The sequence below is a fragment of the Microcaecilia unicolor genome, chromosome 1, assembly GCF_901765095.1.
Source record: "Microcaecilia unicolor chromosome 1, aMicUni1.1, whole genome shotgun sequence".
Classification (NCBI taxonomy): Eukaryota; Metazoa; Chordata; class Amphibia; order Gymnophiona; family Siphonopidae; genus Microcaecilia; species Microcaecilia unicolor.
The window spans coordinates 512,868,079-512,893,140 of record NC_044031.1 but is presented as its reverse complement, the minus strand read 5'-3'; the positions used below and the strand labels follow the sequence as shown (position 1 = coordinate 512,893,140).

General features: G+C 42.2%; 1 protein-coding gene across 2 annotated transcripts in view; it reads left to right on the top strand.

The window, feature by feature from the left end:
* The first annotated feature begins 3,626 nt into the window (after window positions 1-3,626).
* The window catches only part of SLCO5A1 (solute carrier organic anion transporter family member 5A1), a 123,625-nt gene continuing 102,189 nt past the window's right edge, over window positions 3,627-25,062 (top strand). For both annotated transcript variants that reach the window (XM_030215373.1, XM_030215368.1), the window contains exons 1-2: window positions 3,627-3,715; window positions 4,920-6,428. In XM_030215373.1, coding sequence (XP_030071233.1) covers window positions 5,429-6,428 — 1,000 coding nt within the window. In that variant the 5' untranslated portion in view covers window positions 3,627-3,715; window positions 4,920-5,428. The remainder of the gene's footprint in view (window positions 3,716-4,919; window positions 6,429-25,062) is intronic.

Below are 25,062 nucleotides of genomic sequence, written 5' to 3'. Positions count from 1 at the left end.
TGTCATTGTTTTGTACATTTTCATTACCCATAAAAATTACATCCACTGCTTCTGACAATTTAGGTAGACAATCTAGCATGAATATTGGTACTATACAATTCTTCTTGTGCTGCATCTGTGCTTAAAGCGCTCTAAATTGTGATGATGTAATTTTTTTTTTCACTAAATTAGCTGAAGATTTAACAATTTTCTCCTCATTTACCTATAATATTGGGAGGAAATTTCAACTTAATACTGAACTCTCTTTTGGATAGAAAAATCCCAAACTCCAAGCTCCAAAAGCAGAGACCTACAGTAGTTTTAAATATGAAAAATCCAAGGGCCCTGTTTACTAAGCCATGCTATAGACACGCTAGTATTTTTAGAATGCGCTAAAAATTAGTGCACGCTAATGCTAGAGACACTCTACCATTAATGCGTGCTAAAAATGCTAGTTCATCTTAGTAAACACGGTCCTAAATCTCTGATATTTGGTGGCTCCTCCATCCTAATTTGAATGACTCACTTTTTTCCATTCCACATAAATCATACTCAAGAACTGATTTTTTCTTACCCCCCCCCCGTTTACTAAGTTGTGCGGCAATGCCAACACAGCCCATTCAGAGTAAACGGACTGTGTCGGCATTAGCGCACGGCAGCTGCTACTGCAGCTTTGTAAACAGAGGGGGTTAGTCTTAGATTCATTAGTCTCTTCCATCACTGAATCTAATATTTTATCAACTACTATTTCAGACCATGCTCTCATCCTTTTGAATTTTATACCATCCAACTATTCACCAAAACATAAAAATTGGAGCTTTAATGCAAAACTTGTTAATGAACCAGGTTTTAGAGATTATGGGGGCCTTTTACAAAGCCACGCTAGCATTTTTAGCTCGCGGTAAAAATCAGCTGCCAGTAAACACTGAGATGACCATATGGGCATTGCAACATTAACCGCCAGCTGATTTTTACTGAGAGCTAAAAATGCTAGCGCGGCTTTGTAAAAGACCCCCTATATTAATACAGGCATTCTGACTACAGTAAATGTAATTATCCTCATGATACTGAATTGTACATATGTTGGGATGCTTTTAAGGCACATATATGTGGACTTATTTTAGGTTTCTCAGCAAAATGGTTAATTAACCAAAATAAAACCTAGAATTAATTACATGCTTAGGCGTCCTTTTACAAAGGCTCGCAGAAAAATGGCTTGCGGTAGCATAGGTGCGGGTTTTGGGCGTGCGCAGATCCATTTTTCAGCGTGCCTGCAAAAAAATGCCTCTTTTTTTTGCTGAAAATGGACATGCGGCTGAATCAAAATTGCCGCACGTCCATTTTGGGTCTGAGACCTTACCGCCAGCCATAGACCTAGTGGTAAAGAATTTGAGTGGCAATGACCCTGTGTCCGCTATATGCGCCAGAAAATAAAAAAAATATTTTGCGGGCGCGTGCCAAAATTGAAATTACTGCAAGGGCCATGCAGTAACTCCAATTTGGCGTGCGTAGGTGCCTACACGGCTTAGTAAAAGGGGCCCAAAGTATGCTTCCTATTCCCTTACCACAGTCTAACACATTGACAGAACATTATCACAATTCTTATAGAAATCTGAACCACCTCGTATTGCTTTATGAATTCTTAAATTGCCTAAAACTTATGGAGGAGTTAATTTCCCAGATTTCATACTTTATCACTCAGCCTTTAAGGTTATCACTGGTTTGATTCAAATTCTTCAACTCATAACTCCACATGGTTTTTGATTTAAAAGGAACATTGTACTCCTTTACCTCTTTATATTTTATCAAGTACCAATAGTAAAGCTAAAAATTGGGATCATTTATCACCAGTTATTTCAGCCACAATCTCATCCTTTAACAAACTTCACAACACAATTCCTAAGAGCTTGTTGGAGTCGTTTGATGTAATACTCCGGAATAATGTTGATATTCAAATAGATAAGAAACCAATGCACTGGCTGAAATGGTAGCAATGTGGTATTTGGTCCTTAAGTCATCTCATTCACAATGGTACTCTTAAAACTTTCGCCCAATTGCAGGAAGATTTTCATCTTCTTAAATCTCTTCACTGGGCTCAATTGTCACATGCTCTCAAATCCACCAAATTAAACTTTAATAAGATTGGACAAATTACTGCAATTATTTTTATTTCCAAACATTACATAGTTACACATAAAGACCCTTTTATGTGCAAAAAAACTAAAGTTATCAGATGCAAAAAGTGTGGATTGATATTCAAGATAACTTTGTCTGATGATCTTTGGAAAATGGTTTGGTCAAAAAGCCCACAAGCCTCACTATCATTATCAATCACTCAATCAATGTTCTTCCTTCATTGCTCATTACCGATCCAAGAAAAGCTAAACTTTGTGGATCACCCTCTTCAGATTTATGCTGGTCCTGCAAACCAACAATTGGAACCTTAACTCATCTCATCTTTGAATGTCCAAAATCTCAATTTATTTTGGTCAGACATTTGGAAAGAACTCTCCCAAATTTTCAAGCTTCATGAATTATTATCTTTAAAACACTTGTGGGGGCTTTTACTAAGCCATGGTAATGTTTTTTGTACGTGCTAAAAATAAGCGAGTGCTAAATGCTAGAGATGCCCATATATTCCTATAGCCGTCTCTAGTGTTTAACGCACGCTAATCACTAGCGCATACTAAAAATGCTACCGTGGCTTAGTAAAAGACCTCCTTGAGTGGAAATCTTCAGCCTTAATAACTAACCTTCAAGGTGATGGCAAAGGTTTGACTTTTTAATATCAACTGCCTTTAAAGTGATAATTAACCACTGGAAAGACAACATATTTCAGTGTACATCTGGCAGAAATGGGTTATTTTGTTTAAAAAACATGAACAAACTTATTTAACCAACATGCTTCCCTCTTCCAAAAAATGACAAATTTGGAAAATCTTTGAATACAGGAGCATGTTTACTAAGGTGTGTTATCGTTTTTAACGTGCCTGTAAATTTAAGGCGCATTAAACACTAATGCACCAATACATTTCTATGGGCGCGTTAGCGTTTAACACGTGTAAACCATTTACGTGCGTTAAAAATGCTAACGTGCCCATAGCGCCACTTAGTAAACATAGCCTTTAACTACTACTACTACTTATCATTTCTAAAGCGCTACTAGAAGTACACAGCGTTGTACATTTGAACATGAAGAGACAGTCCCTGCTCGACAGAGCTTACAATCTAATTAGCACAAACAGGACAAAATTTTCTACTTGTTTTTAACAGTTTAACATGGCTGTTTTTGTACTATTTGTATTATTTTGCCTTTATAACATCACAATATATTATTACATATATTTACTAATGTTTGTTATATTCCTCATTTAAATTATTTAAAAAAAAAAAATATATATATATTAAAAAAAAACCAGAGAAAGCACACACTCAACAACTGACACTCTCTCCTCAGCCTGGTATCTCTCATTCTCCTTCAAACCCACACGCTCATACTCGGCTGGTACTTCCTCATCTCTCTCCCCGCTGCCTTCTATCTTCAAACTTTGTCTTTGAAGTGTCGGGCAAGCGGGGCATCTGTTCTTCTGCGGCGTGCCGCTGCCACCCTGTCAGGAAACAGGAAGTTGCGTCAGAGGTGGGGGCGGGACGCCGGGAAGAAAAGCTTCAGCACCGGTCCCCCGACTCCCAGGCGATCTATATGAATTGCTGCCGGCGGCGACCGACACGATTGAAGGTAGGACGCGGTGGGAGGGGGGAGCCTAAGAATGAGGGAGACATGGTGGACGGGGAAAGGATGCCAGACCGGGGGGGGGTGGGGGGGAGTGAAAAAAAAGAGGGAGAGATGGCAAACAATGGACAAGGGGGGGTCCCTTGAAATTGTGTGTGTGTGTGTGTGTGTGTGTGTGGGGGGGGGGGGGGGTCCTTGAATGTGTGTGAAGAGGAGCGCTCCGGGGGGTGGGGGGATCAAATGCGTGTGACTTGGTATCTCTTAATCCTGTAGCGTTATATTGATGTCTTCATTTGTTACAAAAGCCAGATCAACCAGGTAGACAATAAGATAGATCAGCATCATGAATTCCTCCTTTGTGTTATCCCTGCTCATCGGAGAAGTGCCGACTCAGCTTTCCCAGCGCTTTTTGCTGCAGGAGAAGTGGTTTGGCTAGATAGCACTGCTGGGGACGGGGAAGGGAGTCAGGTCAGGTTCTGTGCAGTTTTTCAGCAGTTGGTATGAGATCGGATGCTTCCCTTGTCTCCCTCCTCTGGCACTGCTTCACATTCGAAATTTCAGTCAGTTCCCCTGACAAAGAATAGAAAGAAAGGAGCTAAGAGCAGGTGCAGCTGCAGCAACCGCTGCTTAATGCGCGCTCACAGACTGTCGTGTCTCGAGTTATTTGTAATTGAAGATTTGTTCTGTGTGTATTTTTAGTCTTGTGAAGAAAGGGGCTGGTATGTTGACCTTCTGCTGCACATTTTGCCTGGTACAATGAAAGGCTCTATCTGAACAGCACATGGCCTCAAATCATTGCAGCAAATTTTAAAGTTTTAGGTGGTTGCATTTGAAATAATGTAGAGCATTTTGTGTGATAGTTCTGTCGTTTTATTTTGAATTTCTGCTATGCTCTGGCCCTTTAGTGTCCTGTAGTAGAAACAAGAGGACTGTTTTTTGAGAATGGATGACTTTTTTTTCATTTAATTTCGTGTAACAAAGTAATTTAATGATAGTATGTGACATGAAAAGTAGGGTGGAAAGAAGTATTTTTTATATAGTGAGCAGATTTTGAAAGTAGTTTTCTTCAGATCATCTTGTTCTTGGTTTGATATTAGGGATTATATACTAGGGATCATGAAGGTGAGTGCTATGGCAATATCTGGGGGTTCTTGCTTATGGTTGTCAACCTTTTGTGTTTCATCTCTCTCTCATTTTTTTTCCTTTACAGATTTAAGCATTTGTTAATGGAGGATTTCACTGCAGGCAATAAGGATGGAGTGCTTCTATGATTGGAAGGAGGGGTGCAAAAGATGCTGGAGATAAAAAGGAATGTACAGAAATGGTACATGGACTTTAAACCTTGTTAAAACATATTTTTCCATTCTAACATATGAGTATTCATCTGGATGGGAAGGCTTCTGAAGAAGGAAGAGTGGAACAGCATCCAGACTATACTTATGTTTTCATATCAGGTTTCTGAAGCTTTCAGGACTGTCACATCTATTGCACATAATTGGACGAATCTTAATAAAAGTTAATACATACATAAGAGGAACATCAAAAATAGTATTAGATTGCCTCTGAAATCTGTAATGAATTTTAAGCTCCTTTGCCTCAAGTACAAGACTGTTCAGAATTTATGATGGGGAATCTTAACTTGCAAGCTGGATTTTCAATTATGTTTGTTTTCACATATCGATTTATTGTTATTTACTGTGATCCACACAAGTTTCAGTAATGACTTCGGAGGATGACCGAAGCCCTACTCATGCTTTCACTTTACACTTTCAGGAACATCAGCAGGGAGAACAGAAACAGCCTAGTGAAGACACTGATAATTTCAGGTCCAGGAGCTTACCGGTGATAAATGGCTATTGTAACACTGCTGTTGGTGAATCGAAAACAAAAGTGATAGATGCAACACAAATGACATTCAATGCATCAGAAAAGAATGTCTTGGACAATGTCCAAGATGATTCTGATCCACAGTGTTCTTTTGTTATTGGCAAGTCAACATCAAGAAGTGCAGTCTCTTCTAGGACCATGCTGTCTTCTCTAGCAGTATCCAGTTTTTTAGTTGGTGGCAATACAGAAAGAACAGATTCAAGTATTGCCAGTGAAGATGTGAGAAAAGGAGTTTCTTCATCTTCCACACTGATTACAATTGCAGGTAGAAAATACCTAAGTTTGGTTTTGACAGATTCCCGTTGTTTTCTGGTTTGTATGTCCTTCTTGACTTTCATACAGTCCTTAATGGTATCGGGTTATCTGAGCAGTGTCATTACAACAATTGAAAGGCGGTACAGTTTGAAGAGCTCTGAATCCGGGCTGCTGGTCAGCTGTTTTGATATTGGCAGCCTGGCGGTGGTGATTTTCATCAGTTACTTTGGTGGTAAAGGGCGAAGGCCTCGCTGGCTTGCTGTAGGTGGCTTTTTCATTGCTCTTGGAGCAGCCATTTTCTCCTTACCTCATTTCATTTCTCCTCCATATCAGATCCAGGAATTGAATTCCTCAGTTTCTGGAGAGGGTTTATGTATGAATGGCAATAACACTGCCAAAGACCGTTTGGAGTCTGCAGCATGTCCAAGTGACTCGGGTGGAAAGGATCACTCGCTATATGTAGCTTTATTCATTTGTGCTCAAATCCTCATCGGTGTGGGCTCCACACCTATTTATACCCTGGGACCAACCTACTTAGATGACAATGTCAAGAAAGAAAATGCATCGTTATATCTAGGTAAGAAGGATATTTTTAAAATTGTATGTGTATTCACTGTAATTGAGGTTTGACTGCTGCTTGAATTAAAATCCCACTGCTATCATTTTTAAGGTGATCCTCAAGTGGAAAAACTTGCTATTGTTGAATGCAAAATGTCTCTAATTAATTCTCAAAAGAACACCTGTTTGCTAGGATGTCACTGTTTAAGGAAGTCCAAAGAATCACTTTACATAGCAGAATATTTAGTTTGATTAAACTATAGGCCTATAGGTCAGACAGCAGGCCATATCTCAAGGAGGCAACCTAGGGTGTAACTTCTACAGACCTTTATCCCTGGAGGTCTAATTCTAAAGTCTGTGGTTGTGTTTTTATTTTAGTTGAACTAGTACTTACTTTTCAGGAGTATCATAGACTGATTTAGCATTATTCTAATAAGCTGCATCTGTACCAATAAGTATATGTACAGTATTTGTAGTTTAACGATACATTTTCTCTTACTCTGTGTCAGATAAAGCATTGTTTTAAAAGTTTGCCTATACTTTTTTATGTTGTAATCCGTTTTTTTGGACACATGGCATATCAAATTTGATGTTTACGGGAATAGTACCAACTTTATACTAATTATTAGGGGTGTATAGGCCAGACATCTCATTTTGTTTAGTTTCCTGAATTTACAGGATTTTTCATTTTTTTTTCTGGTTTTTCATATATTTTTTTCATTTCAGGGGCAATGTTGTTAATAATGCATGTTGTTGCACAATTTAATATGTTTTATTGATGACAGCACCCCCCCCCCCAAATTTCAGATTCTTTCCTGTCATTTTAGGTTTAAAATGATATGGGAAATATTAATAACATTTCCCATGATCACTCAAATGAATGCACTTCCTTAGTAATTATAAAGAATTTCAAAATAACTTACATGCAGGGATGTTTTTTTGGGATGTTATAAGCAGGACATCCCAGTTCTAACTTAGACGTTCATTTGAAAATGCTCCTTCACCTATGCTTAACATATAATCACCAAGGGGTCCTTTTACAAAGGTGAGCTAGCATTTGTAGCACGCTAAAAATATGCACGCCCTAAACATTGTTTGCCCGTATATTTCTATGGGTATCACCAGCGTTTAGCGTACCCTAAAACTGCTAGTGCGCCTTTGTAAAAGGACTACCAAATAAACAACTTCACAAATTACAAGGACAAAACAGAGGCACAACAACTCCAAATGTGAGGCTATTTCTTTCCCTTCTCCTATTACCCCTCCCACCCCATCTATTAATGGTCCACTTCCTTTCAAAGATTCTGAAAAAATTAATGGTGGCCTTTTTGACTCCAAACTCTCCAAGCCTCAAATTGATGCTGTTCATTTTTTTTTTTTTGCCCTTATCATATTCATGTTATTCGTTCCTTTAGCTCTCTTACTCATCAGTTCTCTCTTACTTGCTGCTGCCTCATCGTGTTTACTGTAACTCTCTCTGTGCTGGTCTCTGTCTTTACTCTATCAAGCATCTTCAGCTCGTTCAGCTACTGCAGTTAAGCTTCTCCATTGTGCACATTGCTTTGATCCTGTGGCCCCTCTTTGTATTGAGCATTAGTGATTTACAAGTCTCTTAAAATTAAGAGAAAGGGATAAAACAAAATCTAAAAACCATTAAAGTAAAGTTTTAGACATGAACGATTTTGTACCATAAGTCAGGAACAAGGTTATAATGTTAAAGGTGTGAGAGGAGGAAGGGACAACAGAGCAGTGAAAAACAGGTCTTGTTTATTGCAAGCCAACAGCAGAAAGCAAATTAGAACATTTTAAATAATTTTGTAGAGGAATAGGAAAATCCAAAGGAAAGGGATGGAAAAGCCAGGGAAAAATAAGTCTTCAAGGAAGCTTATAATTTATTGAGGGAGGTTGTTTGAAAGAGTTGGAGTGACAATACTAAAGCAGGAAGTTCTGACTGTATCAAGATGGATCTGGCAAAAAGAAGAAATATAGAATAAGCAATACTGGGATGAATGAAGCATCCTGATAGGGTAGCAGAGGATAAAGAACTAGTGGTTGATCAGAGGGGAAAATTTGATATAAATCTTCAATGACAGGAGTTGTTTACAATCCAAAATTAGAACAGAAAAGAGCACCAATAAATAAAAGACCACATTCAAATTATTCAACCAAGAAATTAACTTATCTTTCATACAACATTCCAAACCATTCTTCACACCAAAAAGGTTATGTTCCTACCAGATTCCAGGCCTCTGATGATATAAACCCAGGTTAGCCAAGGGATCCAAATACTTAGTGAAAAAAAAAAGTTTTTAACTTCAACTTAAATTGACTCAGAGGTTTCCACCCTAAGTCTCTGATGATGGAGAGAGAGTATTTTGTAGGGTATTCATTAAGTTATTGAGAGCCAGTGTTCTTTCTTAGAGAGGTTACATGTTCTTATTTCTTGCAACAGTGGAGAAGTTTAATGGCTGTGTTTTGAACAAGTTGACAGTGTAGTTGAATGTCAGGAAGGCCAGTGAGGAAAAGATTTGCAACACAAGTTTAGCAGTGATTAAACCATGTACTAGGATATGAGTAGAGGAAGGCTCTAACAATGGTCGCAACGAGTGAATTTGTTGGAGTATGAAGGAACAACAACTAAAATGTTATCCGGGATTATTCCTAAACTTTTTATGAAAGTTTTATAAGGAAGAGGCACACTTATAATGGAAAAGTTTTTAGAATAGTGGTGGAGGAAGGTTCAGTAGAGAAAATCATAAGCTCAGATTATCAAGATTCGACTTGATTATTTTTAGTAAATCAGTCGGTAACCTCTTTTAGTATATGAGTAAGTGATATGGAGAGAGGAGGAGATGTGGAGTCCAAGGGAAAAAGAATAAGAACATAAACATAAGTATATAAGAATAGCTATACCGGGTCAGACCAGTAGTCCACCTAGTCCAGTATCCTGCTTGCAACAGTGGCCAATCCAGGTCTCAAGAACCTTTCAAAAACCCAATTAGTAGCAACATTCCATGCTACCAATCACAATGCAAGCAGTGTCTTCCACCATGTTCATCTCAAAAACAGACTATGGACTTGTCCTCAGGAATGTTTCCAAACTTTTTTTAAACCTGCTGTTACCAGTGCCACATTCTCCGGCATTGAGTTCCAGAGCTTAACTATTCTTTGAGTGAAAAAAAATATTTCCTCATATTTGTTTTAAAAGTATTTCCATGTAATTTTATTGTGTCCCCTGGTCTTTGTACTTTTTGAAAGAGTGAAAAATTGATTCACTTCTACCCATTCTACACCATTCAGGGTTTTCTAGACCTCACTCATATATCCCTTCAGCTGTTTCTCTTCCAGGTTTAAGAGCGCTAACCTCTTTAGCCTTTCCTCAGATGGGAGGAGTTCCATTCCCTTTATCATTTTAGTTGCTCTTCTTTGAACCTTTTCTAATTTTGAACATTTTTTTTTTGAGATGTGGCAACCCAGGATTAAACACAGTTCTCAAAATTGGGGTTGCACCATGGAGCGATATGGAAACGTTATAATGTTCTTGGTCTTATTTTGCATCCCTTTCCAAATAATTCCTAGCATCCTGTTTGCTTTTTTTAGCCACCACCGCACACTGGGCAGCGGATTTCAGCATATTGTCTACAATGACACCTAGGTCTTTTTCTTGAATGCTGACTCCTAAGGTGGACCCTAGCATCAGGAAACCATGTTTCAGATTATTCTTCCCAATGTGCATCACTGTGCAGTTGAAGGTCATCTGCTTATATGAAAAATGTGAAACCGAGTGACTGAAGGAGAAGGGTTGGAGGGGCAAGAAAGATACTGAGAAGCATTGGGCCAAGGATGAAGCCTTGGGGAATACATGATTGTAGAGGATGTGGTGATGAAGTGCAAATTAGAAAGATGTACTACAAAGGACTGACTTGTGAGAGAGGAGTGGAACCAAGAGAGAGCTGTTCCTGTGATATTGAGATCAGATAAGCATTGGAGAAGAATGGGGTGGTGAAAGGCCAAAAGCAGCAGATAGATGTAGTGAAGACAATGCAACATCTCTTCCTCTACCCTAAATAGTATTCTGTAAAGAAAAGTAGGCACTTGTTTTTCTTCTATAGCATTGGCTCCAAATAGGTGCCATCTAGGCACCTAAATAGAGATGTCCCTTTATGGAATTGCTGTCTTCCATTGCGTCCCCAGATCAATGGGTTATGTCCCTCAACCAGCAGATGGAGATAGAGAGAACTCCGAGATTGAGCTGGCTGTACAGGACTACATATACCAATCTCAGTATTCTCTCTATCTAGCAGGTGGAGGGACATATCTGTGCAGCTCCAGATTGATCTGACTCCTGTCCCGTTCCCTCGGGGGGTGTTGAGTCATCTTTTGGGGTTGAGGTGCCATTTAGTGTGGTTTGGGACACCTGGTGGGGCCAGGTCCCTCCCATCTTCCCCCGGCCAGCTTCACTAGCTAGTCCTTTTGGGGGTGCATTGGCGTGCAGTTGGAGTGTGCCTGAATCAGCTCTCTCCTGCCTCTCTCCAGGGGTAAAAAAAATAAGAGCGTTCGCGCTTGTGCAGGCTACTCCTTTGGGCTGAATAGAAAGGCGCTGTACCGGAGCGTACTCGGAATGAGTGGGGAGGCTGGCTCTGCTTCGTGGGTCGGACGTGTCGGCCCCATCTGAAACGGCAAAGCGCTGTTCGCGCTGTGGCAGCAGAAGGGCAGCGTCAGGGATGTGCGAAGAGTGCACTAAGGCTGGGGCCCAGAGCAGGAAGCAGAGTGGGGAGATGCAGGTGCGTCCGCCGGCTAGGGAAGGCTCCAACACCACTCTTCCATCTGTGGTGGGGAAATCAGCTGGCAAGCCAGACGCAGAGCTTTTTTATTGAAGTCATCAGCTGCAGAAACTCCGTTGCCTGTGCCTCATGGTCCCCAGCCAGGCATGCCCCAGTGTCTACCTAAGAGACTCCGGTTAGAGCTTCCTCTTGTAGAAGAGGATTTTTCTGGGCTTTCGGAGCCAGGGGAACGGGCAGCTCTCGGGGGGGGGGGGGGGGGGGGGGGGGGGGGGGGGGGACTCCCTGTTGGCTGTCCCTCAGAGAGATACCCCGGAATCAAGTCTCCGGGTGGCATGGGCCATGTCGCAGCTCTGTCCGCTACGCTCGGAGGATTTGGACTCCGTGGGTGCGCTGGTGGTGGATTCCTTAATTATGGCAGTCACAAAAAAGACCACCAGTGGAAGGAGAAACAGCTCTGCAAGACCCTCAGGACCATAAGTTGGAGGCAGCCCTGAAGTTAGCCTTTGAAGTGGCCTCTTTGGCCCTGCAGGCGTCGGCCTGTCGTCTATTCTGGCATTTTTGCAGGAAGGTCTGGATAAGGCACTTTCTTTGAGCACCCTTAAAGTGCAAGTGGCGGATCAGATCCAAGATGGCGACGGTTTGAACTTGCGCTACGGACGCGTCTTTAGCGGCATCAGAGTAGAGCTGGAGGGAGTTACCTTGCCCGTTGTTGCGATGGGCAAGCGACGTGGGAAAGTCAGGGACTTTCCCTCAGACCCTGGCGCAAAGCCCCCGCTCTCCCAGCCGACACTCGAGCGCTTCGGAATAACGCCCGGAACTCCATCGACTTCCACCCCTGTTGCTGGTGCTAGCGCTTCGGCGCTAACCGACAGTGTCGACGGGGCTTCCTTAAGCCCTGTCTTTCGTGCAGCGCCCCCTCAACCAGGAAGTGAGCGCTTCCAGCCGAGTCCTGCAGCCTCAGCCCAGAGTGGTGAAGGGAGCGAGCAGGGAGGGAACTCGTCGGCAGCACAGAGGCCATCCCCTGAACAACCAGTGATTCCAGAGCAGAAAACAGCGACTGTTGTGGATTCTGCAACAGTGAGTATCCTGGAACAAGTAGTTCAAGCGGCTCCCCTGGAATTTAATGTAGGGCAGTTTGAGAAACCAGCTGTAGTGACCTTAGAGTCACTTTGGGAACTGAACTCCACAACTCTCTTTGCCTTACAATCAGGTATTTCAAAGAATAATGAAACTATCAAAGTTTTGGCACAGTCTGCTCTCAAACAATTTCAAATTAATGACTCTCATGCAACTGAAGTAAAAATTCTTTCTCAAAAAGTTGAACAAATGCAACTTGTGGATCAAACACTAATTAAAGAAAGGAATTTTGCTTTCAGACGCATGGAATATCTGGAAAATCAATCCAAAAGACTTAACCTTCGTATGATTAACTTTCCAAAATCGCCTATTTTCTCTCCTGTACAGATGGTTAAGAAATATCTTACTGATATTCTGGGAATGACCGAAAACTCACTGCCACCAATTACAAGGGCATATTATATTCAGATTGCTGGGCAAGTCCCAGGAAACCTAGACCCTCAGAATGCATTGAATTTAACGGAGTTTCTGGAATCTTCTTTGGAGGTGGTCACGCAAAGGACTACTTTGTTAGTGACTTTTGCACTAGAGTTGGACCGAGATGCAGTACTTAGGTTATCCTTAAGACACTTGAATTCTTTATTTTTAGGTTCAAAAATAAGAGTTTTCCCGGATTTGTCCAGGGAAACTCAAAACGTCGTAAATTATTTCTTGCTTTGCGCCCAAGGGCAATAGCCCTGGGGGTCAATTTTCTTTTGAAATTTCCTTGTGTGTGTAGGATTTTGTACCACACTAAACAATATCAATTTTTTGAACCTAATCAGTTGGATGTGTTTTTGAAAAGTAAAGAGAGTATAATTGTGAAAGTTTAGACCCGAATGAACACTGTATAGCACTTAGGAGTGAATCTATGGAGTCTAGCGCGGCTCTTGCTTTATTTGAATTTTTGAGTTTGATTTTCTATGAATCTTGGATCATTTCTTAATTATTGTGGACGATGGGTATATAGTCAATTTGCCTTATTTGTATTTGATATTGAAAGAAAGTTTGCAAATTAGTAATATTATTCTGTTTTGAATATTATGTATCTCAAAAGGTTTATAAATAAATATATAAAAAAAAAAAAAAAAAAGTGCAAGTGGCGACTCTAGCCTGTTTTAGGGGTCACTTGGGTGATCGCTCAATAGCGACTCATCCGGATGTAGTGCGTTTTTTGCGGGGCGTCAACCATATTAGGCCTCAGAGGGTGCCGGTGCTTCCAGAGTGGAATCTGAATCTGGTGCTCCATGCTATGCAACGTCCTCCTTTCGAGCCCCTTGGTCAGGTATCTCTGAAGGATCTTATGGTGAAGGCGGTGTTTTTGGTGGCTATGGCCTCAGCAAGGCGAGTGTCTGAGCTCCAGGCGTTGTCATGCAGGGATCCCTTCCTCCGTTATTTGGAGGTGGGAGTGTGCATTCGGACTGTTCCTTCCTTCTTGCCTAATGTAGTGTCTTGCTTTCATCTGGGTCAGACCTTGGTGTTGCCGGCCTTTCGGCGGGAAGAGTATCCAAGTGAGTTCCGGGCCTTGCATTGTTTAGATGTTCAGCGCGTTCTTTTGCGCTATTTGGAGGCCACGAACTCCTTCCGATGTTCGGATCATCTCTTTGTGTTGTTTGCGGGGCACAATAAAGGGGCGATGGCTTCTAAGGCCACGGTGGCCCGGTGGCTCCGGGAAGCGATTAGTTTGGCTTATGTGGCCATGGGGAAGATTCCTCCTCTTCGGTTCTCAAGCCACATCCTTTGTGGAGGCCCGTCTGGTGCCGTTGGAAGATATTTGCAGAGCGGCTACCTGGGCGTCGGTACAGATTCTCAAGGCTGTGTGTCTCTGACCTGGAACCAGTGGTTCAGGAGAGGTTGGCAGACGTACCCTGCCAAGGAGACAATCATTTTGGGGACAAGGTGAAGGAGGTCACTGACCTGAAAGAAACATATTGATACTATCCAGTCCCTGTCTCGGCAACTTCCAGCTGCAGCCTCTTCTAGGAGATTTATAAGCGAGCCTGGATGGCGAACCTATTACTCAAAGTCGAGGGCAGGACCACTGAGCAACAAAGCCGGGCCTGGGGCAAAAAATGTTAAGGGCTCTGCCCCCCACATTTTCCTCTCTAGCCCTCCCCCCCCATAGGTCCAGCACCTATGTACCTTCCTTCTAACCCTCCCTCTCTGCCTTTCCTTTAGCCCTCACTCCCACCCCCCTTGGTCCACCATCTCTCTCCCTTCCAGCACCCCCTCCCACAGCTCCATCTCCTCTCTCCCTTCCCCCCAGCGTCCCCCTTTCGCATGGGTCTGGCACTTTGTCTTCTGATTCAAATTCCTCAAACAGAAAGTTGCATCAAAAGGCGGAACCTGGCAGAGGGAAGGCCCTGGAGCAGGCCTGTGGTGATTGTTGTTGGCAGCTTCATAAGGTAGAAATTGCGGTGGCAGAAGTGAGAGAGGGAGGAAGACAGAGAGACTGGACTTGCTAGAGCAGTATTTTTATTTTTTTAAATTGGGCGCAAGGATTTTTACTGTTCCACAGGGCACTAAAAAGTTTTGCTCCTGCACCTGTGGTAAATGATCCAACAATTTTTGTTACCACAGGTCCCGGCATCAGGCCCCCCCCCCCCCCCTTGGAGGCTGGGCCTGGGGGAATCTTACGCCCTCTTCTCGGCAGCCATGGGCATAGGTTTCTGCAGCCTTCCCACTCTGCCCAGAAACCCAAGCCCAGCGTTTTTAGCCTTATCGGTCTTGATCACAGAAGTCCCAGCAGGCTCCTTGGTCAAAGTAGGGAATAATCTTTTGACTAGCTCCAGGAGAACATAGCCGCAATACAAGTAACCATCCCAGATGACCTACTGGTGGGGGTAGGAAAAGTTTTTTTTCCATCAAAGGTGGTCCCTTATAACCTCCGACCAGTGGGTTCATCTTGGTTGCTCACTACATTGGCAATAGAAATTACCAAATTGCCCACCAAGAGTATCTTACATCAGCTCTCAGAACAAGTAGGTACTTGTAGAGGAAATCTCTGACCTTCTACAAAGAAATGCAGTTGAATCCATGCCATGGGATTCTATTCCAGGTACGTCCTTGTGCCCAAGAAAACAAGAGGATTTGTGCCATCCTAGACCTAGAGTCCTGAACAAATTCCTGCTCAAAAAAAAGTTTAAATTCAATACATTGTGCCACAGGCAACCAACGCAACAACCTTAGCTGCGGCGTAATATGCACTTTCTAACCAAACTCAAAAGAACCCATGCAGCAGAGTTCTGTACAACCTGCAAGGCCCGCAAAGTTGTATGTGTCAAGTCGCACAACAAAGCATTACAGTAATCAAAAGAAGGTTGACACATAACTCTGTAGCACAGTACGAAAATCCTCCACAGAAAAAAATGTCCGAAGTCTAGATATCATCCGCAGTTTAAAGAAATTAACCTTAACCATAGCAGCCACCTGTGGTCTTAGACAGCCTTGTGTCCAAAATCACCCCCAAACTATGAAGCGAGAAAACCACTGGCACAAAAGCAGAATCTAACTGAAATCCAGAAACAGGACATGTTTCTCCTAAATGGGGCAACCACAAAATTTGCATCTTTGCTGCTTTCAACAAAAGACTATTCATATGCACCCAAAGTTACACTCTCTGAAAGGAAGCCCTCACCAACGCAATAACATCATCTTTCTGAGAAGGAACAGGAAAATAATATTGAAGATCGTCCGCATAAAGACAATAACTAACCCCCAGATCAACCAGCACCTGACACACAGGATGCATATACAAATTAAACAAAATTGCTGATAAGCAGGAGCCTTTGTGGCATTCCAGAAACCATAGGCACCCAGAGCAAAACAGAAACACGCTGAGCCACCTGAAAAAAAACAGGCTGTCGAAAAGGACCGAAACCAGTCCAGAACCTTACCTGCCATCCCAAAAGAACTAAGACGTTCTAACAGCATAGCATGACTGACCATATCAAAAGCAGCTGCAACATTCAATGATATCATCAAATACTGTTGTCCCTGCTCAAAACCAATATGAATTTCATCAGTCGTAAGAAGTAAAGTTTCTGTATTATGCTTAGATCGAAAGCCAAACTGATATGGATCCAACAATGACTGTTGCTCTACAAAATCATCGAGCTGAAATAACACAGTCTTCTCAAGCACCTCCACAAAAAAAACTCTAATTAGAAATAGGGCGAAAGCTATCAGCCTGATCCACACACAACGATGGCTTCTTCAATAAAGGACAAACAACTGCTTTCTTCAAAGTCTCAGGAACAATAGCCTAAGCCAACATCCAGTTAATAACCAGAACCATAGAGTCTGCAATATCTGATCTCAAAGCCTTAAATACCACAGTAGAACATAATCCAGTGCACAAAAAGAATTAAGTGCCTGAATTACCCTGATTACTTGCTGTGAGTCCACAGACTGGAACTCAGTCCAAAGTTTGACTCCTTCTTTTATATTGAACTAGAATCTGATACATTAAAGGGAACAATTGCACACATTCTTGTCTGAATATAGTCAGCTAAAATCTCAGTTTAAGGAAAACAGTCCTCACTAACATGTGGAACTACCAATGACTGAACCAAGGAAAAAAGCTCTTTCGTTTGAGAGAAGGTGCCTGCTCAATCTGTCAAAAAAAAAAAAAAGCACCTAACCAAGACAACTGCCTGCTTATATTCCTCCAAACAACCAAGATACTCTTTTTTTTTTTTATTTTTTTATTTATTCATTTTCATCAAAAACACAAGAAAACATCTTGTTCGGAAAAGAACATAAAAAGGTATCATATAACATAACACTAAAGATTAAACAATCTAAAGGAAATAATTGCTACTCAAGTCCATAAACTGAAGATCCAAGATTCAGGAATACAAGGAGAATCTAATCAAATTATAAAAAATAACAGGGTTAAGCTAGTACCATTGAGGTGTGTTACTTATATATTTAAGCGTTGACCTTTTTACTCGAAGTTATAAGAGCAGATACATGCATAGGTTCTGTGAACACATATTTCTTTCCATCAAGTCTTACTATACACTTGCAGGGGTATCTTAAAAAAAAGGTACCCCCCAACTGCATTATTCCAGACTTCAGGAGCAAAAATTGTTTCCTCCGTTTTCTTGTCTCCTTAGAGACATCAGGAAATAATAATATCTTATAACCCAAAAAGGGTTTTTCTCTATTACGAAAGAAAAGACGGAAGATCCAACCCTTGTCCGGCAGCAAAGCAACGGTAGCAACCAAAGTTGCGGACGTTGCCTGCTCGGAATCAGAGGTCTCAAGCAATAGTGATACATCTAATGGGGTTTCAGGAATTTGATTCAGCTCTTTTCCTGGGACATAATAAACAGAGGTAAATGGTGGTAAATTCTGATCTGTTACATTCAAAACATCTCGGAAATATCTCTTTAACATATCAAGAGGAGGTGTTGTCTGGATCCTGGGAAAGTTTACAAATCTTAAATTATGACTTTTGGTATAGTTATCAAATGTTTCCATCTTTTTCCGAAGATTAGCCAAGTCATTTATCATCAGAGGTTGTAATGTTTCCAATTTTTCAATTTTTTGCTCAGCCTTTTCAGCTTTATTGTCTATTTCTTTAGTTTTTCCCTCCAGTTGTCTCAAATCTTTCTCTAATAAATTTACTTTTGGAACAATCTCGTTTGTCTGTTTCAAAAAAGTTTGTCCCAGGGCAGAAACCAAGTCCCATAATTTATCCAAAGTAACCTCTTTTGGTTTAGTAATTAATTCTTTAGGCATTTCAAACCTTTCAGGAACCAACGCATGGAACTCTCTCTGTTCCTCGATGCCTCTCCCCGCGTTCCACGAAGGCAGCATTTCTCCTGCTTGAGATAAAAATGAGCTCTCCACTCGATTTCCTTCCGGGTCCCTCACATCTTCGTTGGGAGACCCGATCGAGTCAGCAAGAAAGGAGCTTGCTCCAACCGGCTGGGGAGGCGGAGTCCGCATAGCGGGGCTAAGAGTGGTTTCCAAGCCAGGGGAGACCGAATCTCCTAACTCGCCGGACATCCCAACTGGCGACGTCCCGCTTTCAAATGCAACACTCTGAGGTCGAACGAAGCGGTCAATTGGACCAGGTAAAGAGGGGGTAGCTAGCGGGGCTCTGGCTGCTACTCGCCCTCGTCGTTTAGGCATTGTAAGAACTAAGGTAAAGCGCGACTTGCAGCGCCTCAATGGACTGCGGCCATCTTGGATCTTCCACTGTGAAGCTCAACAACCAAGATACTCTGCCTGCGTGAAAGCATAAGGACAGCTTCTCCAAACACGTTCTTTCTGCAAAACACACTTTTGTTCATGCAGTTCCCACGTATACCAAGTGAGGCACACCCTCCGCCTGACTTCACAGGCCTGTGCAGGTGCAACATGATTCGAAGCATTCTCCGAAGTACCATGCCATGCACTTACCATCCCATCAACGGAGAGATCCACTCAAGATTCAAACTTGCACAAAGCAGGAAGTAAAGCTGTGTGCAAATCCTGCAAATCTAATGGTAATCACTTGCGTACTACAGCCACATTTGAAATAGGTGCTTCTACATCCTGCAGTAACAACACAAATGATAGCAACTTATGATCAGACCACGGTACCGCGGACCCCACAATACCGCCTTCTATACCTACTCTCCTCATAAAAAACAAATCCAATATATGCCCACCAACATGCTTGGCACTGCCACTACCTGATGCCAACCCAGACATGTCATCAACAAATAAAATTCTGGAAAACCAAATCTGTTGATATCATATCAACATTCAAATTAAAATCCCCCAAAATAACGGTAGACTCTGCCATAAATCCCGAAGTACTGAGGGCCTCAATAAAGAAAAGAGAAATCTTCATACTATACTACTACTACTACTTAACATTTCTAAAGCGCTACTAGGGTTACGCAGCGCTGTACAATTTAACATAGAGGGACAGTCCCTGCTCAAGGAGCTTACAATCTAAAAGACAAGTGAACAGTCAATCCGAAAGGGGCAGTCAAATTGGGGCAGTCTGGATTACCGAATGGTAAGAGTTAGGTGCCGAACGCAGCATTGAAGAGGTGGGCTTTAAGCAAAGACTTGAAGATGGGCAGGGAGGGGGCTTGGCATAAGGGCTCAGGAAGGTTGTTCCAAGCATGGGGTGAGGCGAGGCAGAATAAGCGGAGCCTGGAGTTGGCGGTGGTGGAGAAGGGTACTGAGAGGAGGGATTTGTCCTGTGAACGGAGGTTTCAGGTGGGAACGTAAGGGGAGATGAGGGTAGAAAGGTAGTGAGGGGCAGCAGACTGAGTGCATTTGTAGGTAAGAAGGAGAAGCTTGAATTGAATGCGGTATCTGATCGGAAGCCAGTGAAGTGACCTGAGGAGAGGGGTGATATGAGTATATCGGTTCTGGCGTAATATAAGACGTGCAGCAGAGTTCTGAACAGATTGAAGGGGGGATAGATGGTTAAGTGGGAGGCCGGTGAGGAGTAAGTTGCAGTAGTCAAGGAGAGAGGTAATGAGAGCGTGGACGAGAGTTCGGGTGGTGTGTTCAGAGAGGAAAGGGCGAATTTTGCTGATGTTAAAGAGGAAGAAGCGACAGGTCTTGGCTATCTGCTGGATATGCGCAGAGAGGGAGGAGTCAAAGATGACTCCGAGGTTGCGGGCAGATGAGACGGGGAGGATGAGGGTGTTATCAACTGAGATAGAAAGTGGAGGAAGAGAAGTGAGTTTTGGTGGAAAGACGATGAGCTCGGTCTTGGACATGTTCAGTTTCAGGTGGTGGTTGGACATCCAGGCAGCAATGTCGGCTACGCAGGCTGATACCTTTGCCTGGGTCTCAGCGGTGATGTCTGGTGTGGAGAGATATAGCTGGGTGTCATCAGCATAGAGATGATACTGGAAACCATGAGATGAGATCAGGGAGCCCAGGGAAGAGGTGTAGATTGAGAAGAGAAGGGGTCCAAGGACAGATCCCTGGGGAACTCCAACAGATAGCTGGATGGGGGTGGAGGAAGATACATGAGAGTGAACTTTGAAGGTGCGGTGGGAGAGAGAGGAGGAGAACCAGGAGAGGACAGCGCCCTGGAACCCAAATGAGGACAGTGTGGCAAGAAGTAAGTCATGATTGACAGTGTCAAAAGCGGCGGATAGATCGATGAGGATGGAGTAGTGGCCTCTGGATTTGGCAAGGAACAGGTCATTACAGACTTTAAAGAGTGCTGTTTCTGTCGAGTATAGAGGGCGAAAACCGGATTGAAATGGATCGAAGATGGCATGAACCATGACATGTTGTGCAATGCTCTTTACATTGCCTTTGACTGATGGCTACAGACAGATTTCTTTTTTTTTTGGGGGGGGGTGGAGGGGGGCTGAGGGGGGGGGGTATGCAGTATACAGGTACAGGTGTTGTGTGAGCTGAGATGGCTATGGGGACAGAAGATGGCATAGTGGCCTTTCTGTGGAGCATGTGCACTGTTGCTGGGAGGTGGGGATAGGACGTGGGGTAAATCAGGTGTGCCTTTCAATGGCTCAGTATACTTTAGTGCAGCCGCTGCTGACGTTCACATTAGTATGTAGGTGTGGGGCAGGATGCTAGTGTGGGGATGGGTAAAGGGGGTCATGTGCAGCACATCATTTCAGCATTGAATGGTTAGTGGAGGGGGCCCCATAATTACTTGTCATGGATAGTCTGGACATTTTGATTTCACCACTGTTTTGTTGTACTCCTTTATGAAAAATCAATAACGTATTGCAGCAACAAAGGGACCTTGCTGTATGTGCCCCCTGCCTATGAATTGTGCTTTCACATGAGTGGTACTGTGATCTTGGGGCACACTGCTTCACACTCATCTTGCCAGGCTGCCTCTAATGGATCTCTGTGCCCTCATGGAGATGGGGTGGGGGGGCAGGTGGTAGCCAGCACTGGTCCTTTAAAACTTTTTATCCTGTGCTTGAGTCACAGGAGGACCAGGAGCTCTTCTCTAGCACCTTGAAATTAGGCTCCCTCCAAAGAGACATGACTGTCCACACTGAGGAATGTTCCGCCATGTGCAGGTGGTATATATGCACGTTTTATACGTGAAGAGAACGTGCTGCCGTTGCTGCAGACGTTTTCTTAATGTGGGGACCAGTACTGCCATTGTACATTTTGCGTAGTGTATTTTTGATTGGTGGAGTTTATCTCAAAGTATATGACTTTTGCACTGTGTCCTCTTTCTAAACATTTTTTTGTGTATTTTCATATATCAGAACACGTTTGTTTATTCCATTATAGACTTGCATTTTTATACATTTTCTGGTAAATGACCCACATAAGCACTCTCTAAGGTCACTTTTTACTGTAGTTTGGTATAAGGGCCCCTTTTATGCGTAGAAATGATTTTGAATTAATTTCATTATTTTTTCCTTTGTAGTGTTGAATATTACCCCCCCCCCCCTTTTTACATCTTCGGTGGGAAACTGAAATAATATTTCCTGAACCATAAAACCCATAATACCCCCCCTCCCTTTTACAAAGCCATACTAGTAGCTGCCGGTGTGGTAATTCTGATACAGCCCATTCAAAGTGAATAGGCTTTGTTGGCATTACCGTGCAGCAGCCGCTAGTGCAGGTTTGTAATGGGGGGGGGGGGGGGGGGGGTATTATGGGTTTTGTGGTTCAGGAAATATTATTTCAGTTTCTTACTGAAGATGTAAAAAGGGGGGGGGGGGGGACGTAATATTGAACACTACAAAGGAAAAAATAATAAAATTAATTCAAAATTATTTCTACGCATAAAAGGGACCCTTTTACCAAACTACGATAAAACTTGGCCTTAGAGCGTGCTTATGTGGGTCATTCTTGTGCGCTAAAGCCGTTTTTCCTGCATGAGTAAAATGGCTGCTTTTTTTTCTATTTCTTTGGATGAATGGGTAGGTGCTAATTTTTCCATTAGCATGTGAGCACTCACCACCGCCTATTTTGTAGGTGGTAAGGGCTCACTCACTAATCGGTTAGCATGCGGCAGTGTAGCCGCACTAACCGATTAGCACAGAACATGCCTATTCTTTGCCCCCAGTGCTAAAAAATAAGGGCCCTGTTTACTAAGCCATGCTGTAGGTGAGCAAACGTTTTAGCACACACTAAAATTTAGCGTGCGCTTATGCTAGAGACACCCATAGGAATATAATGAGTGTCTCTGTCATTATCGCAAGCTAAAACGTTTGCGCGCCTATAGTGCAGCTTAGTAAACAGGGCCCTAAATGTTATTTTTTAGTGCATGGGTAGCGTGCGCACATACAAAAATTACAGCAGGAGGTCTTTAATACGCCCTGCGGTAATCCCTTTTGTTTTGCTGCAGTAAGCATATTTTAGTTCTTACCGCAGCTTAGTAAAAGGACCCCAAAGGTTGGTTTGTTTTTTTGTCAAAAAATGAACTTCAGTAATAATGTTAAGAATTGTAAATGTCTAAACAATTTATATTTGGGCTACGTATTGGAAGAGCACTCTTCTGGAGCACCCGACAAGGTTCAGTTGCTTAAAAAAAAAAAAAAGAAAAAAATCGATTATGTGATGTGATATCTGTGCACCCGTATACAATGATTGGTTAAAGCATCATTTTCTACATATATTTGAATTACTTCTTATATCTTCATTAAAATGCTTTACCATTTGATCTCTAACCCTCTTGGATGAATAGTGTTCCAAAAATATATGAATTTCTGTTCTTTTTGTATTAGTATGTGAGAAATGTCAGCACCATACCAGATTCCAACCTGCAATAATATTACAAAGTATAACTCTGCCAGCATGTGTTGCGGTCTTTACCAGTGCTCAACAGGAGGAGCTTCTAATCATTGTGTTAATGTTCAGCTATCCATTGCTTTTTTATGTCTAGTTTGCCCTATATAATATAATCTGCAAGGGCAGCTCATGCAATAGACTACTTGAGAAATGTCACAGTGCTTGGGAATGAAGAAAACACTTTTCCAGTTGTTGGAATTATCACTGTATTGACAATAAATACAATGACCACATCTGATTCTGAACCATGAATGGTCGGGACAACATCTCTCCCACATTCCTGCCAGCAATGAGCATGCTGTACCTAGAGTTGCCAACTTTTTGAAAGATAAAAACCCGATACCTGCCACCGCTGTGCTCCTTGCCACACATTATCCTGCCCAAAACAAATAACTGCTTTGAGGGCAATAGTACAGCATTCAGCACCTGCCGGCTACTTTGAGGGCTGGGAGGGGGGTAGTACAACAGGTTGCTTTCTTCACCACCACCCCCACCACCTTAATCCCTCAACATGCATACAGCATTAACTCCAAACATATTCTACATTCTCAGAACTACTTGGCCTCTCCCCCAGCAATTGGTGTAGAGCAGAGTTTGGATTGATGCTGCTTAATCAACACATTAAAACAAATTGGTCAGATAAATGTCCTTTATTCAGAGGGACATTTGCAGCAGCCAGAAGAGAAGGGTCATGAGACAGATCACTGACAATTCGATGTCAGGTTTCATCCCATGAGCTTCTTGCCTGACAAAAGAAGCATACAAGATTATATAAGTATAAAACAGCTTCCATCAGAGGGTCAGCTAACAATCAATTCTATTCAAAGATATCAATGTCAGCAAAAATACGAAAAAAAAGAGAGACTTTGACCATTAGTTAAAAACAGATGGTTTTCAGGACAGAAAAACATGTCTTAGATAATGTTTTCTAGACCATTGATAAGAAAAGAGAGCAAGTACTGATGTCTTTATCTTTCTTTATGCAGCATGTGAACTGGAAAAGAAAACCATTATAAGCACCTTGCCTTGCAAAGTTTATCCTTCTTTATAGGACCTTTCAATTTCAAACAAACAATTTGGTTCACATTCATATGGCCTGCTCCTAAGGTCCCTGGAAAAGCTAAGAGCTTCACATTTCTCTCTTTCAGACTAAACATATTAACCCTAAATTTTCCAAATCCACAAGAACTAGGACATTTTCCTATAAAATATGCTGTACAGAAAAATATTTGTTTCTAATACATTCTCAGTAATTTCATCGTCAACCATGTCATCATATTGTGAAATAATACAAAACTGTACAAAAATTCACTCAGGACCTAGAGCAAATCTACCATTCAGGCATTATTTCCAGAACTAAGACCAAATACAAAAGGGGATCCTTGCTTCTCTCTCCAAATAATGAAAATATACCAAAAATGGGAAGAAATGATAAGAGCAAGCAACAAATTGCTTTTAGAACTCGCATAAGGAGGACCATACCTAGGGAAAGGCAACATCATAAATTGCAGTGGGCCCTAGAACATTAGTACACCTATTGGGAAAATTGAACAAGCCAGACAATTAGTTAGAAACTCTGTGCTAACAGAGCATCTGGTCTCTGTCACTCACAGAGAACACAGATATACCCTCGCCAAGTACAAACTAAGGGGCCGTTTTAGTAGAATTTAGCATGTGCTAAACCCTAAGCAGCCAATTTTATGCCTATGGCCTTTTAGCATGTAGTGTGTGCTAAGCTTTGGTAAAAGGGCCTCCTATTGACTATAAATTAATATATATCTGTAGCTAAAATACTGTAAAAAAAACAAAGTTAACAGATGTTAGGGCCAGTGCTGGGTTGGGGGGGAGGCCACAGAGGGCCCCAAGCTTACCAGAAGCTTAAGAAGGCACAGCCTGTTAACGGCCTTTGGGGTCTCGTCCTGAATTTTTTCCTTGGGCGCCAGCCATACTGGTTCTATACATTCCAAAAACTGACATATTCCAATACTAAAAAGA